The sequence below is a fragment of the Eleutherodactylus coqui genome, chromosome 1 (genome assembly GCF_035609145.1).
Source record: "Eleutherodactylus coqui strain aEleCoq1 chromosome 1, aEleCoq1.hap1, whole genome shotgun sequence".
Classification (NCBI taxonomy): Eukaryota; Metazoa; Chordata; class Amphibia; order Anura; family Eleutherodactylidae; genus Eleutherodactylus; species Eleutherodactylus coqui.
In genome coordinates this window covers 481,241,424-481,254,071 of record NC_089837.1, presented here as the reverse complement: position 1 = coordinate 481,254,071, position 12,648 = coordinate 481,241,424, and the positions used below count along the sequence as shown (strand labels likewise).

The window sequence follows — 12,648 nt, the reverse complement described above, 5'->3', positions numbered from 1 at the left end:
TTTTTTGAACTCCTGCTCTCCCACGCCGGAGAGCAGGAATTCAGCTGCAGGTGTGCCGTGGATCTGGACGGCTTCCATAGAAGCCTGCGGGAGACCCGCACTAAAATGGAGTATGCTGCGGGTGTTCTCCCGCACACGCAATTTGCGCCTCAGGGGAAAATGACATCCGCAGGCATTTAATTAACTGCGGGTGTTCAATGCATCCCTATGGGGCGCGGATCACGCGTGCAGGTGATCCGCTGCGGATCTGTCCCCGTGGACATGAGGCCTAAGACTCTTTCATATAAGTTAAAAGATAACTAAAATTTTAGAAAACTTCTGACATGTCATAGTGACATCAGAAATTTTGATCAGTGGGGTCCGAATGCTGAGTCTCCCACGGATCGCTAAAACAAAGGGGCAGAAATGGTCAGGTGAGCGCTGTGACTCATCAGCTCTTTTGTGAGCAGTGGGCTCAATAGAAAGTCTGAGTCTGTAGACCACTCACTCACCAATCTAATTAGTAGAGTTTCAGCACCTGGACCTCTGCCGATCAAAACTTCTGACATGACACCATGACATGTGAGAAGTATTCTAAAAATGTAATTACCCTTCAAGGTGGTGAGCAGGTTAGGTGTTATATTTAGGCTACATCAGAGCTGGTAGCAGTGTACATGGGCTCTTGAATCACAGTGGCCTCCTATCGACCTCACCTTAATAAGCACAGAGGATATCAGCCCAGATCGCCATGTGCTCAGCTTCTGCAGTCATTAAAGGGACTGACGGAGTTGTTTTTTTTTTCTTCTCAAAAACATGTTCCCCATACAACAACTTAAAAAACAGACATATACTCACCTCTGCCAGCACCTTGCTGTGTCCCAGGCCGCTGCTGGGTCCTCTGTGTCTGGTGTTTGTTTATAGGCTACAGTCAGCTTGTGTATAGGGTTGAGATCTGTCATTGGCTTCAGCAGCCTGTGGCATTCCGTAAGCAGGCTGCTGCAGCCTGTAAACATGTCATGGTGGAAGCCAGGAGCGGTGGCACAGGATACAGTAGAGTGGTGAGTATATGCGCTTACGGTTGTCTGAAGCCACCCTTAGGCTGGGTTCACACTTGGCGTATTCCCATCGGAAATCTCGCGGTTTGGCCGCAGCAAAAACCGCAGATTTCCGCCGGGAGAACCGCCGCGGCGGCTTTGAAGCGGCTCAGCCGCTTGCTTTTCCGTGGCGGCCGGCTCTCCCATAGAGGAGAGCGCGGCCGTGACATAAACAAACAAAAAAACGAAAGTAAACAGACATGCTGCTTCTTTTGAAACCGCGCCGTTTCAACCGGCTTTACCGCAGCGGATTAGCCGTCCCGTGTGGACGAGGTTTCTGAGAAACCTCGTCCACATGGCTGGCTAATCCCGAGATTAGCGGCCGCAGGCGGTTTTGCCGCGGGCGGATCTGCTGCGGCAGAACCGCGGCAAATCCACCCTGTGTGAACCTAGGCTTAGACCGGCTGCATACGGCCGTGACGGGCTACGCCGCGGAATTCCGCGGCGGAGCTCGTCACGGCGTCCCCCAGAGACCCCCAAACTTACCTGCGGATCCGGCGTCCTCGCTCCCGCATGACGCTTCTGCGTTACACGCCGCTGCGTCATGTGACACGCCGGTCACGTCACGTGAAACGCCCACTGTGTCACATGACGCGGCCGGCCGCGTAATATGACGTGGCGGCGGTAGGCGGGGAAGCGGTTTCACGCTATCTTCCGATGTGCTACAGCGGAAGATAGCGTGACGGACGGGCTTCTATTGACTGCAATGGAAGCCGTCCGCGCGTACACCCGCGGCATGCTCGGGTGATTTCACAGTGCGGAATTCCGCACCGTGAGCCCTGAGCTATTAGGTTCAATAGAACCTAATAGCTGCGGGCAACGCAGCGGATTTCCGCCGCGAATTACGCAGCAGAAATCCGTTCGTGGGAAGGAGCCTTTAGGCCTCATACCCACGGCTGTGACAGACTCCGTTAGAGGAATATCGCATACCCACCTCACCCGACGTTCAGGGGGCCCGTACAGTGTTCCGCGATAAGATCGTGGGACACTGTACGGTTACTAGGCAGCCGGGGACCTTCTGAAAGGCCCCAGGGCTGCCTATGCAGAGTGTCTATCAAGCGCACGGCTTGATCGGCGCTCTGCATAGACAGCCCTAGGGCCTTTCAGAAGGCCCCCGGCTGCCTAGTAACCGTACAGTGTCCCGCGATCTGACCAGACAGGCTTTATAGAAGCCTATCCGGTCCCTGCACAGAATGATGTAATGCCTGCAAAAAAAAATGCCTGTGTGAGAGCGGCCTAATATGGAGTAAATACTAAAAATTATCTTCAACCCCCTTAACGCCCCAGGACACAAATATACGTCCTAGCTGGGATGCAGTTCCCGCGAATGGACATACATTTATGTCCTATAAATGGCGCGGTCTCAGAAGCGGAGCACACGACATCCGTACTGACTGACAGCCTTCCTCAATAACACCATCGCTGCTGTTAACCTCTTAAATGCTGCGATCAATGTTCAGCGGATCGTGGCATGTAAAGGTTTTACAGACAGAGGGCACTCACTCTGTGATGCATTGGCCCTTCATCATGTAATCATATACAGCCGATGGGTTGCCACGGCATTTGGACGGTAAACAATGGCGTCCAGGGGTCTGCCATGGCCTGTGATCACTCTGATTAGCTATAATACATTGTAGACCTTCTGTATCAGTGAGATTATAGCATTGCAAAATCAAGTTCGGGAAATAAATAAAAAAATTAAAAGGAAAAAAAGTCAATACATAAAAAAACTGCAAAAAAAACCAATCTTTTTTGGACTTTCCCCCTGCTTAAAAAAATGTTTCAAAACACACAAACAAAAAAAAACATGTTTGGTATCGTCATATCTCAACTTTTTTTATCCTGGAAAGCAAACACTATAAAAAAAAAAAGCAAAAACAAAACAAGCCAAAATGTTTTTTCTTCATTTTGCCTTCCAGAAAAAATGCAAGTAGTCCAAAAAAGCCATATGTAGCCCAAAACGATGCCAATAAAAACTACAGTCCGTCACGCACATAAGAAGCCCGTCTATGGAAAAATAAAAAAGTAATGGAACTTTGAATGCAGCGATGCAATATATTTAAAAAAAAAAAAGGGGTTTTATTGTGCGAAGGTGCAAAAACCTACAGAAATATATAATTTTGGTATTGTTGTAATTGTGAAAAAAATAAAAAAAAACATGGCAGAATTGGTTTTTTCTCCTTGCCCATAAAAAGGTAATAACTGTTGTACGATACATTATATGTGCTTAACACAAAGAAGCAAAAACTGCAGCTCGCCATGCAAAAAACAATCCCCGTAAGGCGATGTCTGCGGAAGAATAAAACTGTGTCAGATTCCGCATGTGGTACCCTGTGCCCAGCCGGCATCCGTGCATACCTGCTTTCTTCTTTCGCCATCTGTATTGCGGATAGTCCGCAGGGTGAGCCGTCAGACATGTGCAGTACAGTGGGTTTTTTTTAATTCCAGCTTTTCGCGTGTTATTGCTAGGCGTCAATGTTATTGCCGACGGCCGCGGGTCAGATGGCTTCCATTGACTTCTATGGAAGCCGCACAGAAATAGAGCATGCTGCGATTTTTCCTGCGCGAGCGAAAAATTGTGATTACTTTCTACTCGCATAGAGGAAAAACATTTTGTTATAACATGCTATGGGCGGTATTTGCTGCGGAATCTGGAGGCGGTTGCTGGCTCCGGATTGCGCAAGGCAAATCTGCCCGTGTGCAGCCGGCCTTTGGCTTTTGAAAAGCGAAGATGAAAATACCCCCAAAATCCTCGTGTCCTTAACTCAAAATAGGGCGTGTCATTAATGGGTTAAACAACAAAAACAAACATGTTTTTACAATACACACAACATACAAATAAGCTACAAGTTCTTTTTCGACTATATGGAACATAAGGAAAAGTTTGGTAATGAAAATGGAAAGTTCAAAGCTTTATTGAAAACAATACAGCAAGAACAAGAAGTGCGTCACCGTGCGGTAAGGTGGAGGACAATCATGGCGGTCCTCGGCTTCAAAATTTGCACTGCGCCTGCGTAACGCACCCGGCTCTGCGCGGCCTGGAACCGTTTCCATGGTGATCGCTCTTTCCAAGGGGACGGCTATTACGACTTTGGTCACGTGGTTGCAGTTCGTCACTACTTTTACAGCAAGCCGATTGGTCTGAAGCCACGTGACCGTGTAAGGGTGTTTTCTTTTCTTTCTCCCTGTAGCCTATCAGGAAGCGCGGCTTTTTACGAATTGTGAGAGTTGAGCCGGCAGCGGAGTCCTGTACTCCGGGCACAACAGGCCGGAGCCGATGCTGCACCCGGACTGCCTCGTCGGGTTGGAGGTCCACGAGGGGCGGTTGGGATAGGTTTGTATAGTCGTGAGGTCTTCTGTGCGTCACTATGGTAACCGTAACACCTTCGTGTATGGGACGGCTTACCTGTCTGTGCTAAGTGCGCACTAACCTGCTGGCATCGCAGTTGAGTTGCAGCACACTGGGTGGCTCAGGTGAAGCGTGAAATGACCCCCCCCCCCCCAATCAAATAAAAACACTGGGGGAGGGGGGGTTTAAATAGACTTTGCACCTGAAAACTGGAGCAAAAGGGCTGCAAAACTTGTGCAAGAGCTGTTTGCGCAAAAATGTTGTGACTTTTCAGCCTTGTGCACTGTGCTCATCACTCTTGGAGGGGGTGTGGCTTGTTGGAAGGGGCGTGGCCACCCTGGATCAGCAGGTTTATGTATAAGTTGTGCTAAAAATGTGCATCATGTCTATGAAGGCGCGCAGAGCTGCACATAATACGTGAAGAGGCTGCGCCGGTGGTCACAGTGGCTCCAGTATTAACACCTTAACGCCCCAGCATGTACAACCAGGGGCGTAACTAAAGGCTCGGGGTCCCTGATGCAAAAGGTGAGCTGGGTTTCCCGCCCCTCTATCTGTACCCATACCTCAACCATGCTGCACATAGGCATAACTTAAAGCTTCTGGGCCCCAATGCAAAACCTGGAATGGGGCCCCCAACTATAATGCTTTATTCATAGTACTTGGCTCTCTATATGGAGAAGAGAGGCCTTATGGGCCCCCTAAGGCTCCTGGGCCTGGGTGCAACCACATCCCCTATAGTTACGCCCCTGCGTACAACTATATAATATAGTGTGTACACCATAGCAGCACACAACTATCTGCCCATGACTGACCATGCAGAACCATCCTGTGCCTTAAAGGGGGCATCTCCGTCAGCCCCATAGAAGTGATTGGCAGGGTGGTCTTCCATGCTGAGACATGGGGTGTGACGTTCTCCTAATTGTGGGGCCTCCTAGCATCTAGTAATCATCGCCTCTTCTATGGATAGCTGATTGAATAACCCCAGTAAATGGCTCCCATTAGTACGACATCTTCTTTACTTGCTGGTTTCTGCACCTTTCTTGTCTTTCCACAGGCCTATATCTTGCAGCTTTCTTGCGCCTTCATGTGAGACGTCCTTAAGGAGTCTTCTGCTGGGGGGCAATGCAGTCTAACAGTGAAGCCACGTCTAGATTTGGCTACAAGTCCTCCATTGGACAGAAGGACACCCGGATGAAAGGGAAGGAAAATAGTTTGACTGCTCCATGTCTTCAGCCGGACGCGGAGAAGCTTGTGCCGAAGGGCACTCCGAAGAGCAGACTCCCGATCCTCGCCAAAGCCAAGGAACCTCCTGATTTTCAAAAACTGCATGAGGCCTGGGAGAACCAGTTTCAGAAGGTACGAACTCTGAATGTTATGTCTATTCCCATTGCCTCTTCCTTGCAGCGTTCACCTCTGGGCACAGTCTTACATCAAGAATGAATCTACGTAACCATACGGAGCGGACCTGGACGAGGCGACCCTTGTTGGAAGGAGCGACGTCCCCGCTGGCTCATCTGCTCTCGTGCCGCCTGTTTCTACAGGCAGATGCATCGTTGGCTCGTTCAAAGGAGAATCGTTCAGTTGTTGTCATCTGCTGTATAAGTGACCGAGAGCGACTGAATGCTAAGTGAAGGAGCCAACGATGGCTTCTATGGCATAACATGAGCGAAAAGTGTGTGATTATCGTTTATATTTGGGTCGTTGGCTCGCATTTAGGCTGAATGACTATTGTTCGATCTCGCTGGTCTAAACGTGTTCTTTTTTTTTTTTTTTTTTTGATCGTTGCATCTAAAGGCATCCTTACTAGAGATGAGGGCGAGTATACTCGCTAAAGGCAATTGCTCGAGCGAGCATTGCCTTTAGCAAGTACCTGCCTGCTCGAGACAGAAGGTTCGGGTGCGGGCAGGGAGCTGCGGGGGAGAGCGGGGCGGAACAGAGGGGAGATCTCTCTCTCCCGCTCGCTCCCTCCTGCTGAATGCCGCTACTCACCGCTCCCCCGCGCCGGCACCCGAACCTTCAGTCTTGAGTGGGGAGATACTCGCTAAAGGCAATGCTCGCTCGAGCAATAGCCTTTAGCGAGTATACTCGCTCATCTCTAATCCTTACTCGTGCCATGATGTCATCCACTCCGTGACGCTGGCAGTCTCTCTATTAACCAATCCTAAAACAATGTGTCTGTATTTAAAGTGAGATTACACAGTTGGGCACCGTCTGTGTTTTGCATTTGCCTTGTCTGCAATTCTTGATTCTGGGTTTTCAGCAGAATACTAAAAAATGTACACGTGAAAGCCACGGGCCTATACTGCAGCTTGGATTTTTACATGGTGCTTAAGTACGGCTACTGACAAGTGACACCCACTACATGCCTTTACAGCCCACTCTCTGCTGATCCTGGTGCTCTTAATTTTACTGTGCCCCAGGAAACATGGGTGGCTCGGGAGCGGGCATGACTGCCCTGGACCAACAGGTTAATGTACCTATGATGTATGCCAGAAATGTACCCCTGGACGGGACAAGATGTAAACCTCTGCCAAGTTGCACGGAAGTGCAGGGGCAGTGGTGAATGCATGATGAGAACGCAACTCTTCATGTATTCAGTGCACTGGGGAAAAGTTTACTATGCTTGACGCAGAAAATGCAGGGCTTACTAAATTTCCTCAATGTGCTTTAGAGAAGCGGTGTGGCCATCTTTGTTTGCCCAGGCCTGGAAGATTGCGCTAAAAGATGACCGACTGATTCCGGTCCCCTCCAAGCCCAATACACAGGGTGCGAGATAACACTGTTCAACTTAATAACCTTCTATGTGTCATTGATCTATTACAATCTGGTCTCTTCAGGCTGAAGGAAACCACTCAGTATCGAAGGGGTGGGGGGATTTCAAAGGCACAATCTACTATAGTACTCCAAAAGGCGTAGCTGGTGATAAGTGCCTAATAAGTAATATGCTCTTGCCTGGAATAGTTTTCATGGCATGTGACCCACTTTTATCCCAGAACAATGCTGTTCTCAAACCGGAGCCCGGAGCTGTACGCCTCTGCCGGTGACTGGGAGAACAGCCTTCCTCGGGGCTTCTGTCTGGTCAAGCTATTTTGATGGATGAATAGACCCAGCAAAAACAATGGCGCTGCTCACAGACGTCCGTGGATTCCACTATGAAGGATTTTGAAATGCAGCTACATGTTACAGTCCGTCTGCCTAAGGAAGTTGTAAATGTTGAATACAATGGGAAACGCTTCTCCGGTGTAGCTGAAAGCCACGCCAGAGGATCGCAATTGAAGTGATGGGAGGTGTGGGTATTTCGAGCATAATGTCAGGCCAAGTTTCACGGCCTAATTTCATGCTTGCCCGCGTGACACTTAACAGGAAAATGCTAAATTGTGTTATTTCTCGCCCTTTGTTTTTGTTATTGTTTCAGGACTGCGTTTGTTTCTCATCTGTTTCTTCTTTCTAGGGTAAAGCCGTGAAAAAAAGGACCTGCACTCGCCCCCAACCTTTCAACTTTTCTCAAAAGGCAGATCGGTCTCGCCTAACTGTAAATACAGAACAGTCTGTGGTTCCTCAGGCAAGAAGAAGGGAGCCGTTGGCTGAAGTCACTCTTGGTCAGAAAAATGAAGAAGAGTCCAAGGATAGAAAAGGTGATTAAAAGCAATTTCTTTGAAATAAATATATATATAATATAATATATGATATATGATATATGATTAATATATAATATAATATAATATAATATAATATAATATTTTACACCTCAGAATAATCGGTCGGTGAATTTGTAATCGTTTGAAAATTTAGACACCCATTCATGAAAAACGTTACTACTTGGGCTGAAGTCACAGTAAATCTGCATTTTACTAATGATGATTATCTTTTCTTGACACGCGAAGCAGTCTTCATTGTTCTTGTAACATCCCTGTAGAGAGTATTAAACGGGTATTCCCAGCTTTGCTTGTCATGGCTGAGATGGGAAAACCTGGCTGCTCAGTTCCTATTACCTGTTGGAAAAAGCCAAGTGCTTAGCGCAGCTCTGTTTTTTTAGCTTGAGGAGTTTCACAAACGGCGTAGTGTAGTTTGCATCGCTACTAGAGATGAGCGAACGTACTCGTTTCGAGTAATTACTCGATCGAGCACCGCGATTTTTGAGTACTTCCGTACTCGGGTGAAAAGATTCGGGGGTGAGACGTGGCGGAGCGGGGGGGGGGGGGGGGGAGGGGGGGTTAGCAGCGGGGAACAGGGGGAGCCCTCTCTCGCCCGCCCCCCCCCCCCCCCCCCACACTTCCTGCTGCAACCCCCCACTCACCCACGGCGCCCCCCGAATCTTTTCGCCCGAGTACGGAAGTACTCAAAAATCGCGGTACTCGGGCGAAAAAGGGGCGTGGCCGAGTAGGTTCGCTCATCTCTAATCGCTACCATTCTGTTCAATGGCTGTAATATTTCCATAATTCCCCGAGCGACGGAAATGGCTATCCATACCGGCCACTGTGCTAGTAACTTTGAAAACAGCCGAGCATTTCAGGCCAGCGCTATTTAATGGGAGCTACGGAAACTGTATAGCGCTGTGCTTCTTCTGCAAACTTTCTAAGGCTTTTCAGTTTTTCTGTACATTAAATGGTACCATTAAAAATACAACTCGGCACACAACTTGACCGACAAGTGGGGGTAGGTATAGCTATTGATTTATTTATTTATTTTTCTCTATAGGTGGCTCTGAAGAGTTTCAAGCTGATGCCGCAGCCTTGGCCAGTATTCTCTCTAACGTTGGAGTACCAGCTGTTGCTACTGGCAAATTTAGCATTGCTCAGAGAGTGCCCATGAGGGTGTCATCAACTGCCCAATCATCCAGCATCAGCAGCAAACCGGTACAAGTAGATGGATAATTCTGCATGGGTTATACACACATATTAATCTCTTATCTGAAGTGCTGGACCAGCCTTAAAGTGACCCTCCGGGTCTGGACAAACAAAGATGGCTGCATCAGCATCTCTGACCTACGTGACGCATACTGTGCATTTATCTAAAACTCCGCTTTGATTATGAGCAGCCCTGGCCAGCCGGAGCAGCAAGCAGTGTCTTTAACACATTGATACACATTGGTCTTAGAAGTGCATCGGCCATCTTTTTTCAGGCCCCGGTGGGTCCCTCTAAGAATTTATCATCTACCCACTGGGTAGGGGATAAATGTTAGATTGGTGACGGGCAGACCACTTGGTGCTCGTGGTTTGTATCAGTGCAGTAGACCTTGAATGGAGTGGTAGGAGTTCTAGAAAGCTTGTTAATTCCATATCCAAGGTCAGGTGGTTGGGGCAAATGGATGTGTATTCCCATCTCAGCCATAAGTGGCGGAAATGGGAAAATAAACCTTTTTATAAAAGGTATTTCTACACTGTGTTCCATGTTCCTACTAGGAGTATGTTCACACACAGCATCTTTCAGAAAAAATGCTACTGTTTGTCATTGTGTTTTTTTTCTTTTTTTTTTTTTTTTTTCCCCTCCAGTAGGCTCAAAAGTAATAAAAAAACCCCATACATACATATGAAGGAAGGTCTTATACTTCTCCTTCCTGCTGGATACATTTCTACAAAGTAAACTGTAAGGGGAATCTTTCATGAGTTAGACCCCTTTAGTAAAGAGCATCTATAATACTGCCTACAAGTGAGCATGGTATTCTTATCGTGGCTCCTAATGGCCATTTGGCCTATAGATGCAGCCACAGCACTTTTGTACTAAATAGATTTATAGCTGTCAGTGCTATAACTATAATACATAGCATATTTTAGAATGACACGTCAAACGGCCAGGTCAGGGTTCTGCTTATTGAGTGTGGTAGCTCTTCACGCTATCTGCCATGTAGTTCAAGCCACCTACCATATTTATGGCATGGGTTAATTAGCTGAGCCTGCGCTGTCTTCAGCGGCTGTCAACTGTATGAGAAAACCCCAATATTGGCCATTTAAAAGGCCACTAACTTTACACACCACTTATGCTCCTTTAACAGCCTCTGACCCCTGGCACAATTTACATGTGCGAGTTGCAGCCGAGAGACTCGGGCGCAACTTGCATCTGACAACATATGGACACCTGTCTGTGTACAATCTGATTCACACACAGGCTGCACATTGACCTACATTGGCGTGTTCTATTTCTTGATACGGACAAGCATAGGGTATGCGATGAACCTTTTTTTTTTTTTTTTTTCTTCATGTGAACCATTGGTCTGCGTGTAAAAACAAAAACGTCTTTTGCCTCTGAAAACTAAGTTTGAAGTGACAGCCCCTAGGAGCTCCGAGCAGCAATTGCCGTCCACTGCCTGTCATTGGGCATTCAGTTGCTCTAATAACAGGGACATGGAGATGTCCTGCTAGACGTGGGGGACGCTGGTCTTCATAGGCTGGCTTTCTGCACTCAGACTGAGCAAGGCCTGCTAGCTCACAGATCAGTTCAGGTTAGCTGAAGCTGGAAGCTGAGAGGTACCTGGTTTAGCTTGCAAGCAACAAAGCCATCACATGGCTACATCAATGGAAAAATGTAAATGTTGTGGCTCTCAGGATGCAGTGATACGAAAAGCAAAGTGCTATCACTTCAACGACCACTATAGCTGCTGCAGTAGGGTCTCTTTCATTTGAAGAATATCTTGGTGCTTGGAATACACACAAACTAGTAGTAATCTGCACTTGGCAATAGAAGGATGTTGTGTACGTATGATATAGAATCTATAGTCTCTTCTATGATTCAATTTTTTTAAAAAATTTTTTTTTTATTTTTTTTCTTCTAAGATCGTGAGAAGTTCCATGTATGCCGCACCAAGAAGCCAATCGGCATCCTCCAATTTAGACAGGATGTCTTGTTTCTCCAGGATGCAGACTAAAGGTATGGGGAAAGCATCCTGTGACTTAAAATGATTCCATAGTTTTAACATGCCAGTATTTTGCAACTGATCCATGAATTTCCTCCGGCATCGGAAAATAAGTTGAGATTTTAGTTCCTTAGTTCGGATCCTGGGGACTACAGCTGAGGGACTTTAATAAGTAATGGCTATAACTAGGACTAAACAGTGTTGTGCAGTATTTGTTTGGTTACCATTAGTGATGAGCGAGCATACTCGCTAAGGGCAATTGCTCGAGCGAGCATTGCCCTTAGCGAGTACCTGCCCACTCGAGAGAAAAGGTTCGGCTGCCGGCGGTCCCCCGCTCCCTCCTGCTCACTGCCACAACTCGCCTGTCACCCGCACCCGAACCTTCTCTGCCGAGCGGGGAGATACTCGCTAAGGACAATGCTCAATCGAGTAATTGTCCTTAGCGAGTATGCTCGCTTATCTCTAGTTACCATGCTTAATCCATTCATGACCAAGAGTCCTTAATGCGCCTGCGTCCAGATCTCATTCTGCAGTCCTTGTATCCCCACTTTCAAAAAACACATCCTCTTTTTGAACACCTTAGTTGATCTACTTGTATTCTGTGGAACATTACCCAAGCTCTCTTCAGCTTGAGGTCATGGACGGCTGCTCTTATTTTCTTCTTTAAAATGTCTCTACCCTCTTAGATTCTATTCTTCGTTCAGTCACGGCAAGGTGTCTGAATTCTGAGGAAGCAAAGCTGCCCCCAAACCATGATGCTCCCTCCACCATGCTTCGCGGGTGGGATGAGGATTTTGGTTTTGGTGTACAGCGTTCTTATGCCTCGAAACGCAGCATTGTGCTAAAAAGTTCCACTTTTGTCCCATCTGCCCACAGAACGTCTTCCTAGAAGCATTATGGAGCAGCCAGGAGGTCAGAAACCGCTGTTCAAGTCAAATCCGCTTTTGAAGAGTTATGTACCTGATAGTAATTTAAAGCTTGGAGCCTCAAACCTGGATGATGAGCTGCAGTCGCAGGTGAGCAGTGACTTCATCTGTTAAGATTAAAAAACATACAAAAACTTTTAGCAGAAATGTGCAACCGGTTTTTTTTTTTTTTTTTTTTTTTTTTTTTTTTTTTTTTTGTTGGTCTGTCCTTATGTTTGTATAGGAGAATCCGGTTTTACAGCAGATGAAGAAGGCTATCCATGCAGAAGCATCAAGTGTGCTTCCACCACCCCTCGGGAGTCAGGAGGTCACTGCCGGGAGGTCCACGCTAGTCACTGAAGATGCAGGGAGCTCTGTATCGCCAGCAGATAAGTATGTGTTTAAGGCCCAGAACTGCTGTATCTGGATGATGGTGTTTGTTCTGGATGGGATTGATCCCATTAAAATGCT

At 47.3% G+C, this 12,648-nt stretch overlaps 1 protein-coding gene across 2 annotated transcripts in view; it reads left to right on the top strand.

Annotated features, from left to right (window-relative positions):
- The first annotated feature begins 3,551 nt into the window (after positions 1-3,551).
- Positions 3,552-12,648, top strand: part of TROAP (trophinin associated protein) — a 29,145-nt gene continuing 20,048 nt past the window's right edge. Inside the window, exons 1-7 of one of the 2 annotated variants that reach the window (XM_066585602.1) lie at positions 3,552-4,407; positions 5,477-5,778; positions 7,874-8,057; positions 9,121-9,278; positions 11,193-11,286; positions 12,149-12,288; positions 12,422-12,570. In XM_066585602.1, coding sequence (XP_066441699.1) covers positions 5,545-5,778; positions 7,874-8,057; positions 9,121-9,278; positions 11,193-11,286; positions 12,149-12,288; positions 12,422-12,570 — 959 coding nt within the window. In that variant the 5' untranslated portion in view covers positions 3,552-4,407; positions 5,477-5,544. The remainder of the gene's footprint in view (positions 4,408-5,476; positions 5,779-7,873; positions 8,058-9,120; positions 9,279-11,192; positions 11,287-12,148; positions 12,289-12,421; positions 12,571-12,648) is intronic. The other variant, XM_066585593.1, reaches the window with a different exon arrangement.